General features: G+C 53.9%; 1 protein-coding gene across 1 annotated transcript; it reads right to left on the reverse strand.

Annotated features, from left to right (window-relative positions):
- Window positions 1-1,190: 1,190 nt before the first annotated feature.
- Window positions 1,191-9,589, reverse strand: NOP53 (NOP53 ribosome biogenesis factor). Its single transcript, XM_084771602.1, has 13 exons — window positions 9,341-9,589; window positions 8,605-8,669; window positions 5,157-5,265; window positions 4,518-4,717; window positions 4,183-4,253; window positions 3,686-3,781; window positions 3,272-3,376; window positions 3,005-3,199; window positions 2,617-2,792; window positions 2,438-2,504; window positions 1,877-1,953; window positions 1,723-1,779; window positions 1,191-1,274 (listed from the first exon to the last, which is right to left on the reverse strand). The coding sequence occupies exons 1-13, from the start codon at window positions 9,562-9,564 to the stop codon at window positions 1,268-1,270; spliced, it is 1,449 nt and encodes a 482-aa protein (XP_084627728.1). The 5' UTR covers window positions 9,565-9,589; the 3' UTR covers window positions 1,191-1,267.
- Window positions 9,590-11,343: the final 1,754 nt, after the last annotated feature.

Consider the following 11,343-nt stretch of genomic DNA (forward strand, 5'->3'; position numbering starts at 1 on the left):
TACAGAGTGTGAGGCTACATAAGACCCTATCTAAACAAACCGAACTACAGAGAAGATAAACAGAACGCCAAGGGTGACAAATGCCACAAGGGAAAAAGACTAGAGAGTACTAGGAAGGGCTACAATTTACAACAGGCCAGATGTTAAAGGAGACTGCAGCGAGACCTGAAGCTTGAGCAAAGATCTGAAGAAACTGAAGAGGAAACCCTGATTACCCACAGGAAGAGCTTTCCTGGAGGTGGATATGAGGACACAGCTCAGCAGCAGAGCCCCTGCCTAGAATCCCCCAGTGAGGGGCTGGGGGTGTGGCTCAGTGGTAGAGCCCCTGCCTAGAATCCCCCAGTGAGGGGCTGGGGGCATGGCTCAGTGGTAGAGCCCCTGCCTAGAATCCCCCAGTGAGGGGCTGGGGGCATGGCTCAGTGGTAGAGCCCCTGCCTAGAATCCCCCAGTGAGGGGCTGGGGGTGTGGCTCAGTGGTAGAGCCCCTGCCTAGAATCCCCCAGTGAGGGGCTGGGGGCGTGGCTCAGTGGTAGAGCCCCTGCCTAGAATCCCCTAGGGAGGGGCTGGGGGCTTGGCTCAGTGGTAGAGCCCCTGCCTAGAATCCCCCAGTGAGGGGCTGGGGGCTTGGCTCAGTGGTAGAGCCCCTGCCTAGAATCCCCTAGGGAGGGGCTGGGGGCTTGGCTCAGTGGTAGAGCCCCTGCCTAGAATCTCCCAGTGAGGGGCTGGGGGTGTGGCTCAGTGGTAGAGCCCCTGCCTAGAATCCCCCAGTGAGGGGCTGGGGGCTTGGCTCAGTGGTAGAGCCCCTGCCTAGAATCCCCTAGGGAGGGGCTGGGGGCTTGGCTCAGTGGTAGAGCCCCTGCCTAGAATCTCCCAGTGAGGGGCTGGGGGCTTGGCTCAGTGGTAGAGCCCCTGCCTAGAATCCCCTAGGGAGGGGCTGGGGGCTTGGCTCAGTGGTAGAGCCCCTGCCTAGAATCCCCCAGTGAGGGGCTGGGGCGTGGCTCAGTGGTAGAGCCCCTGCCTAGAATCCCCCAGTGAGGGGCTGGGGGCTTGGCTCAGCGATAGCAATAGAGCTGTGGTCTCCACACACCCAACACAGGTAGCAGGCTTTGGTGGAGAGGACTATGCTACCAAAGTCCTGGGCAGCAGAGGAAGGGCAGAAATGGGGTGGATCGACTTCAGGTGAGACACTGCTTGTAAGAAGAAGGTATCAAGACCCCAGGGCTGGTCACAGCACTTTATTGAGGGGCAGGGCTCCGACATCTGCACAGCTACAACCTGAGGACAGAGGACAGAGGTGAGGTGGACGAGTGGAGGGCTGTGCCCCACAGCCTTTTGCACCTAATACCTCTTCTAGTTTGGGACTTTTTTTTTTTTTTTTTTTTTTTTGGTTTTTCGAGACAGAGTCTCTCTCTGTGTAGCCTTGGCTGTCCTGGACTCACTTTGTAGACCAGGCTGGCCTCGAACTCACAGCGATCCGCCTGCCTCTGCCTCCCAAGTGCTGGGATTAAAGGCGTGCGCCACCACGCCTGGCAGGACTTTTGTTTCCCTCGGGTACCCTCTCCACCCCTACTCTAGATTCCTCCCTCCCCACAATTGGCTGACCAGTCATGGGGTTTTGGAAGGGCCCCGAAACTGGCAGCTTTCAAAAGGAAGGAGGCTACTGTGGGGCGAGGCAAACCACGGCTCACAGGATGCCAGCCGCGTGTGGGAGGGTCTCACTCACTGTGTCTCACGGAAGGAGCGCCTCTCCACCAGCTTCACTTTGTATTTGCGCTTGAACCTGGAGAAGGGGCAAGCATGGTGAGCATCCTGCAGCTCAGCACGCTGGGGTGTGTCCTTAACCCCTCCCGTCTCCTTCCCACTATGGCAGGTCTTACTTGGCTCGCTCCCGGGGCTCAATCATATTTCTCTTCTGGAAGCTCTTGAACCTGTCTCGGAGTATGTTACCTTCGGGCTGTGGGACAAAGGGACAGAGAGAGACTTTAGCAGGACCTGTGAGAAAGCAGCCAAGCCCTAGACAGTACTGGGGTCCAGACAGAGCTCAGCAGCCTCCACAGAGTACCCTAGGCCACCCTGCTGAGTCCCAGGCGCCCTGTACTATACTAAAGTCCGTGAGACGCTGCCCTGGCTAGGCTCAGAGGACAAAGGCAAAGACTGCAAAAATGGGATGCCCAGTGCCAGTCCACGCCCCAGACATGCGCAGCTTGAGGAGACCCACTAGGACCGACACAAGATGGACTGTGACAAAAGGCCTTCACATCAGCACCTGCCCCTTAACTTCCTGACCCTGTGCCCTCAGTCCCCAGGCAATGGCCCAACTGGCCCAGCCCAGGGCAGCCATGGTGTCGCCCATAGCCCCAGAGGGCACGGGGAGCAAGGATGGTTATCATCATTGGGCACAGAGTCCCCATAGCACCTGCCACCCTCATGACAAGTACCTTCAGCGTTCTGAGAGAGCCAGACAGCTCAGAGCTGAGCTGCACATCAATGTCAGGGTCCTGGTACCTGCAGAACACGGGGTTGAGGACACTCAGAGGAGTTGGCTCTCAGAGGCCCAGGAAGTACCACAATCTCCCCCGGAGACCTCCACTTCCTGGAGCCCTAGCCCGGGCCTTACTTAAGCCGGCCCAGCCTGCGGGGCTTGTTCGCCTCTGCCAGTCGCCGCAAACGCCGCTGCTCCCTCCGCCGTGCCAGCTCGGCCAGCCTCTGGGCCACCTGGGTCTTGATCCCACGAAGCCTGAAGAGTTCTTGGTGCTGAAGCCGGGCTGCCCGCAGTGCAGCTTGTTGCACCCGCTGTGGACAGAGGGTAAGGAGAGCTCAGCCCAGTGGCCCTCTGCCCAGCCTTCCCCACCCAGGGCCCCACAAAGCCATGACCTCCCCTTTGATGGCATTGGTATCAGGTCACTCAACAGCTGTGTGCTTTGTCATACACCTCAGTCCAAGGACCGTGGAAGGTGGTGCTGAGTGCCCTGTGTGGCCACATGCGCCCAGAGTGAGGTGCTCACCAGCTTGCGAGCAGCCTTCTCCCGACGCCGCTGCTGCTCTGTCTTCTTCTCCATCCTCTTCTCAGGACCAGCAACACAGGTGGGTGAGGTCCCGGCAGCTCCATCATCAGCCTCTGGCTGCTCAGCACAGCCTGGCTCCTCCTCACCATCAGACTCCTCCAGCAGACCCTCGCACATCTCCCGAAACACGGATTCCTAGGGAGCAGGGTGGTCAGCAGGCAGGGGCAGGTGGGGTCACAGTGGTGACAGGTGGTGGACGGGGCTCACCTGGGTGGCCACTTGCTCTGCGGTAGGCAGAGCCAGCTGTCGCTCCAGCTTTACCGCCTCTTTCTCACGATGCAGCTCCACCTCATGGGCTTCTCGAAGCAGGGCCTGGGCAGAGGCAACAGTTCGGGGAGAATCTAGTGTCAGGGCTGCCCTCCTGGTCCCATTCCATGCCTGAGCCTCCACACTGGTCCCAGCTCGTGGCTCCACCCTCTCCACACACCCAAAGAAGACGCCTGAGCCGCTGTCACCCTCACACCATGCTGGGTTCTGGTTGGATGCTATGGCCCTTGAACAGACAATTTCCTGGGAAGGAAGCAGCGGGGGCCGAGCTAAGGGGAAAAGGGACTACAAAGGAGGCCTGAAAGGACAGTGAAACCTGCACCTGGTTAGGCCAGGAGGCCCCTGCACACCTACCTGGTGATCTTCAAAGGTTGGGTTGTAGGAGGCTCCCGCAGCAGTCACCTCCACTGCAGGCACCTGGGAGGGCTTGACGTGGAGGCGTGGTGGCCGCTAGAGGAAGACAGGGCCAGGGAGGCAGGATGAGCTCCATGCCATGAACCAGCAGTGTACCCCTAAAATGCCTACACTGAAGCTTCAAGGCCAGCGTGAGACCACTAAGAAGCGGGGCCTGACAAGGTAGGCCTCAAGAGGACTGAAGTCTCACTAAAGGCTTCACCCTGTACCCTTTTCTGCGCCTAGCCTTCCACCATGAGGCACTGACACAAGGCCCCTGCCCTCAACCCGATTTCTGGCTGGGGCATGGGAGCAAAAGCCCCCGCACTTCAGTGGAGGCACTGAAGTGAGGTCACCTTCCCAAGGTGAGTCATCATGGAGGCTGGGACAGGGACACGCACCACTAGGAGGACAGACACGAGGCCCTCCTACCCCACTGCCCACCTGCGCAACCTTACCCTCACACCCTTCTTCTTGGTCTGCTCCAGAAAAAATGCATCCTGACCAACCAAAGGTTTGTCCAGAGGGTCTGCAGGGAGAGGAGAGCAACCGCGGTGAGCTTTCTAGGAGAGAGAGGTTTGTGCCCCAAGGACTGTACTGCTAACAGTGACACTGAAATCCAGGGAAGAAGATGCTCAGACCCCCAGAAATAGGAAAGGCAGCACTGAAGACCTCAGACTCCATGTTGGAAGCCTACCGACACCTGCAGTGTTGGGTACCCTTGGGGACCACATTCTTGGACAGCCACCCAGAACAATCCCACCCATCGGCAAGTGAGTGCAGAATCACTCACTGTTTGGGTTCCAGAGGTCATAGAAGGGCCGCTCAATGATGTCCTGTAGCTCAGGTCTGGCCTTTGGTGCAGGAGGACTGAGGAGCCGGGCCTGTGCCTTGCGCACCTCCCTGGGCAGCTGGCCCTGCTTCGCCAGCTTCTCCCATAGTTCCTCCTTTCGCCTGAGCTTCTTGGCGTTGGGGACCTGGTGTGCGAGGATGCTGGGTAAGGGCAGAGTGGCAAGCGGTAAGGCGACAGCTGAGCAGTGCCCGGCCCCTTCCAGGTGGGCTCTTCTTGCTGCTCAGCATCCTTTCTCCTGCCTACCTCACTGTAGCCTCCTTGTGAACTGACTCAGCACAGCATCTTATGCCCTCTACTGCAGGTGGATCTAAGCATCCACAATACCAGACCTCACCAGACTCCCCCTCACGGCAGCCTGGCCTCTCCTAGGGCTGACACTCAGCCCATCTCACCTGTGCCCAGAAGGCCCTCTCTCCCAGAGCCCTAGTAGGTCCAGGCTACCATGTTGCGTCGGCACCAAGGCTGAATCCTCTTAAGCCACTCTCCAGAGACCTGGCTATGCCCTAGTCTGCCCTCCCAACTGCCCCCATCACTCCACCTTTCCGCAGAGTCTTCAGGACCAGGGCTGGAAGGACTCACTCTTTGGGAGCAGGGACCTTAGAATGATTCTCAAGGGCAAGGTCAACCCGCAGGGGTTTCTGGAGACGCTGTGACTTCTTCTGGACCCCAGTCTTCTTCTTGCTCCGCTCTGCAGCAGGGGGAAGAGTCCTCACCTGAGTCCCCCCACCTTCACACACCAACCCTCCACGTCAGGTCACATGGGGCCTGAGGGCCTGCAACCCAGGTGATGCAGCACATACCCTAAGGGTCCCAGACAGACCCTGTTCACCTACGGGGGAAGATGAAGATCCCAGAGGCCCAGATCTGACTCACCCACAGCCTACGCCAACAAGAGACAGGCCTTGTCATGGTGACTAAATCCCCACGGAGCCATCTGAAGGGACTCAGAGACCCAACAGGGAAAGGACCTCAGAACTAACAGGGAAGAGGACAGGCACCCAGGGGGTGCAAGACTCAAGGGGGAGCAACAGTGGCCATCTCAGCACTCTGCTCTCTACTTTCAAAGCCCACCATGTGAAAAAAGAATTCTACTGTAGTGCCAGGCGGTAGTGGCGCACGCCTTTAGTCCCAGCACTTGGGAGGCAGAGGCAGGCGGATCGCTGTGAGTTCAAGGCCAGCCTGGTCTACAGAGCGAGTCCAGGACAACCAAGGCTACACAGAGAAACCCTGTCTTGAAACAAAAATACAAAAATACAAAAAAAAAAAACCCTACTCTAGAGCACCCTAAAGGAGGCCAGGCATGCTGGTGCACACCTGTAATACTGAACTCTGCAGGCTGAGGTGGGAGGATTGAGTCTTAGGCCAGCCTGAGCCACAGAGAAAGAATCTAACTCCAAAAAGCTAGCAGAGGATGAGAGTGCCTGAGCCACAGGGCCCTGGGCTCCACCCAGAAAGTCAAGAAACAGCAGCAGCAGCAGCCATATGCCGTGGAAAACTGAATGCTGAACTGCAAGATGGCTCAGTGGCAAAGGCTCTGGTTGCCAAGCCTGGCGATCTGAGTTCAATCCCAGGAACCCACATAATAGGAGGACATACTGTCCTCTGATCATATGCAAGCACGCGCGAACACACACACACACACACACACACACACACACACACACACACACGCAAAATCAAAATCTGAGGGGCTAGAGCGATGCCTCAGAGGTTAAGATCACTGACTGTTCTTCCTGAGGACTCAGGTTCAATTCCCAGCACCCACATGGCAGCTCACAATTGTCTATAACTCCAAGACCAGACACCCTCACACAGACATACTTGCAGGCAAAACACCAATGCACACAAGATAAAAATAAATAAATAATTAAAAGAAAAAAAAGCAACTGAATGCTAACTCCCTTTAGGAATGAAACTTTATACCTTGACCTGTTAGCTCCTACCTATAATCCAAGTACCTCGGACGCTGAGGCATGAGGACGTGAGTCCCAGGCTAGCCTAGTTACACAGTGACCTTTCAGCTAGGCTAGGGACAGAACGAGACCTTGTCTCACAACAAAAACAAAACCTGGAAATCACTAATTAAGCAAAACTAAGCCACACTCAGGAAGATGAACACTATGTTTTCCCTTGTATGTAGAACCTAGATTTAAAACTACATGAACTGGCCTGAGTGTGGTGGCACAGACCTTTCGTTCCAGCAGAGACAGGCAGATTTGGGGTGAGTTCAAGACTAGCCTGGTACGCACAGCAAGTTCCAGACCAGCAGGGCTACAGAGAGACCCTGTACTAAATAAATAAACCAAACCAAAACATAGCTGGCATGTGCACGACAGAACTAAAAACGGGACCAGGAGAACAGGAAGGAGATGTGACAATTAAATAAGCGTAATAAGAAGAACGGAGGCTGGAGAGATGACCAGCAGTTATTAACACGCAGTGCTTGCAGATGACCAGTTCCCAGCCGTCCCACAGAGGCTCGAAACCATCCAGAACTCCAGTTCCAGGAGATCTGACACTGTTTTTTGATCTCTGGGGGCACCAGGCACACCGATGGTGCACAGACAGGTAACTCTAACAAACTTTTTTTTAGAGAGAGAAAACAAAAGGAGCTAACTCTCAGAAGAGGCTCTCCCAGCGGAGATAAGTAGAGCAGAGAATAAAGCATGGTGACATTAAGACATCATGATGAAACCTATACTTTATATGTTAATATTGGGAACAAAAAAAAAAAAAAAAAAAGCAAGCCCAGCACTCAGAGAGGCAGAGGCAGGAGGATCTCTGTGAGCTGGAGGCCAGCCTGGTCTACCAAGCAAGTCCAGGACAGGCAAGGCTACACAGAGAAACCCTGTCTCAAAAAAACAAAACAAAACAAAACAAAAAACCCAAAAAGTTTGAAAAAGGCAACAGTCCCTGTGCGGCTTCCCTGGTTCCTCCAGACCTTGTCAAACAAGTCTTGTTTGCATTAGCAGGACCCTCTGACTAGTGTCCTGCACATTAAGGTACCTGGCTGTGAGCAAAAGCTCCCAGCTTGCTCTGAAAGCCATTGGTGTCCCAGTCCTTCTGGACCAGGCTTGGTTGCAGTACCTGTCGCATCAGGTGGCCAGCTTTGTTTTTCTACCACACTGGTGACAACCCAATCATTCATCAAAGCAGTCCCTAACTCGCCCTTGTCTTCGTGTCCCAGCAGGTCCAAACCCACGTTCTAGCAGAGTCAAGCCAGCTTGCCGAGACATGTTTCCTTCCTGCTGGCTAAAACAGATTCTCCCCTTTGTTTTGAAACAAGGTCTCACCGTGTCGTCCTAGCTGTCCCGGAGCTCACAGTGTAGACCAGGCTGGCCTCTAACTCAAAGAGGCCTGGCTGCTTCTGCCTCCAGAGTGCTGGGGTTAAAGTTGTGGGGCACTACACCTACCATCACACTCTTTTGAAAAGAGAACTGTTGGGGGGGGGGGGAAGACAGCTCAGCAAAACAAAACAAACGCCTTTAACCCCAGCACTTGGGAGGCAGAGGCAGAGGCAGATGGATCTTTGTGAGTTCGAGGCCAGCCTGGTCTCCAAAGTGAGTCTAAGACAGCCAAGGCTACACAGAGAGACGCTGTCTCGAAAATCCCCACCAAACAACAACAACAACAACAAAGGTTGCTTTTCATAACATAATCTTTAAAACTTGCTCTCCACACAGTCAAAGTAATCCTTTATGCTAAAGGTGGCCCCTTCTAACCTCCATAGTGGAGGATGCCTTTATTTCCTGCACTCACTAGGCAGAAGCAAGCAGATGCTTAAGTTTGAGGCCAGCTATACATGGTGAGACTGTCTCAAAAAAGAAAAAGTTTTGTGGGGCTGGAGAGATGGCTCAGTGGTTAAGAGCACTGTCTGCTCTTCCAAAGGAGCAGGGTTCAATTCCCAGCAACCACATGGGAGCTCACAACTATCTGTAACTCCAGTTCCAAGGCATCTGACACCTACACACCAATGCACATAAAATAAAACTAAATTAAAAAAATTTTTAAAAAAAGCCCTCCTCACCTTTTCTCTTGGATCCAGTGTCCACAAAGAAGAGCTTTTCATTTGGGGCCTCTGCCAACAAGCCACTGCAAGATAAAAATGCAGCCCATTAGCCAAAGGAATGCTGGGGAGACAGCAGGCCCTGCTAAGAGGGAGCATAACTCTTTGGGCCCATCCCACAGCTGCTCAAACCATGGGGTCCTCCTAGGTCACCTCTGGCGCTTTCACATCACATCACATGGGATTCGAAACGGTAGCGCGATGGGGTGAACGTAAGTTATTTTCATTCGTCTGTGATTCAAACGCTGTGGCACAAAGCTTTAACCCAAGCACTCGGGAGGGAGAAGAAACCGAAGAAACTGAATTCGAGGCCAGCCTTGTCTACACACCGCGTGCCAGGCCATCCAGAGCTACCTAATGAGGCCCTGTTTCAAAACAATACTTTTTTTTTTTCGAGACAGGGTTACTCTGTGTAGCCTTGGCTGTCTCGGACTCGCTTTGTAGACCAGGCTGGCCTCGAACTCACAGCGATCCGCCTGCCTCTGTCTCCCAACTTTTAAAAAGCCTAAAAGAAACTTTTAAGCCTTGTTGGGATTTCTGCATACTTTTTTGTTAACGACGATACTAAAACGTCTTCTACCCCGAGACCCGGGGAGCCGGAATTGCCGACAGGTCTTGGGCCAGGCCATAGTGAAGGGGGTTGCGGGGAATGTGGGGGGGCGGGGAGCACGCTACCGGAAGTCCCGCCCCCACGTACCCGGCCGTGCGCTCCTGCAGCCGTACGTCTTCCAGGAACTGGTCTACCTCTATCCCGAGCGGCTCCTCCGCGAGCCTCCGCCAGCCGCGCTTCTTGTTTCTGGGGCCCCGCCGCCGCCGCCTCAGCGCGGGATCCACGGAAGTGGGCCGCAGCCCTAGGAAGCCAGAGTCCGCGTGGCTTCCCGAGCCGCGCTCCTCACCGCCGCTCTTACTTCCCGCCGCCATCTTCTTAAAGGAAGAGCTCAGTCGCTCAAGACCCTGATATCCGGTTCGGAGCCTGCGCAGTTCGCCCGACGTAGTCGTGACGCACTTCCTGTTTGCGGCCATCTTGCTAAAGTGTAGCGTTGCAAAGAGGCGAAAAGGCCATCTTAGAAAAGTATAAATGATATTTCTTCCAGACTTTCTTATTATATTTTTGTGCGGTTTTTAAATTTTGAGACGGGGATTTTCTGTGTAGCCCTGAAACTCACTCTGTAGACCAAGCTGGCCTCGAACTCACATAGGTCTGCCTGCCCCTACCTCCTGAGTACTGAGTTTTTTTTTTTTTGTTTTTTTTTTTGGTTTTTTGAGACAGGGTCTCTCTATGTTGGCCTTGGCTGTCCTAGACTCACTTTGTAGACCAGGCTGGCCTTGAACTCACAGCGATCCGCCTGCCGCTGCCTCCCGAGTGCCGTGCACCACCACGCCCCGGCTATTTTTTTTTTTTCAATTAAAGATAATGCTGGGCATGGGGCTGCCAAGATGCCTCGGTAGGTAAAGGTTGTTGCTACCAAGCCTGAGATTAATGCCCAGAACCCATATGGTGGAAGAAAAGAGCCAACTTGTGCAAGCAGGTGGTTCCCAAGCTTCACAGGGCATGCTGTGGCATGTATGTTTGCATACACACTTTTAAAACAAAAAAAGCTGGGTAGTGTTGCTCATGACCAACCCTCCTGCTTCTTGAGTTCATGGGTCAAGTTCATGGGTCACCCTGAACTGTAGAGTGTGTTCAGGGTAGAGAGACTGTGTTTCAAAACAAGACAAGGGCTGGGGAGATGGCACAAAGAGTAAGAGGGGCCTTCTGGGCAAGAACTAAGGACCTGAATTTGAGTCCCCAAAAGTTACATAAGAAGCTGAGTATGTGGCCTGGACAGATGCTTCAGCTGTTAAAAGCCCTGGCTGCTCTTCTGGAGGACCCTGGTTCAATCCCCAGGCCCCACTTGGTGGCTCACAACTGTAACTTCGGCTCCTTGGTATCCACACACAAGTGTGCATGCATACACTCAAACACACAAACACACATTTTTTTAAAGTTTTTTTTTTTTTTAACTTCCAATCCTAGAATGTTAGAAATCAAAGAACTTTAGGAGGGGCTACGTTGGACAGACAGAAGGTGATATTCAAGCAATGTTAGAAGCATACATAACTCACAGGCTCGGGAGGGAGACTCAGAACAATTGCTCGTGGGCAAGCAATATAATGCCCTAGTTTTCTTAGCTGTAAAACAGGAGTAACAATGCTAAGTTATTCTGAAGATAAAAAGTTAATACACTTAAAGAGCTTAAAGTGGTGCCTAAGCTACTGCCTCCACCCCGCCCCCGGAGGCCCCTGGGACATGGTAGTCATCCAAAGAGGTCTACAAAGGGTTTTGGTTTTCGGTTATGTTGATAGGGGAAACTAGTGCCCATTTCAAGTAGGGCAAGTACTGTTAACACTGGACTAAGGCCCCAGCCACACCACACACAGGGTTTCTCTGTGTGTAGCCCTGGCTGTCCTGGAACTCACTCTATAGACCAGGCTGGCCTCGAACTCAGATATCCACTACCTCTACCTCCCGTACTGAGATTAAAGGCATGGGCCACTGTTGCTGGGATTACAAAGCACCTCTATTCTGGGCTCTTAAAGGAAAAGGGCACCAGCGGGAACACATCGGGTCGGGGGTGCATAGCAGAACTCAACTCATCCTAACCCTGGGTGTTGCAGTGATAGCCTGGGTTGAGTTATTGACTGCTGCCTTACCGCCAG

This window comes from Acomys minous, assembly GCF_964271855.1.
Source record: "Acomys minous genome assembly, chromosome: 20".
In the NCBI taxonomy this organism is placed as follows: Eukaryota; Metazoa; Chordata; class Mammalia; order Rodentia; family Muridae; genus Acomys; species Acomys minous.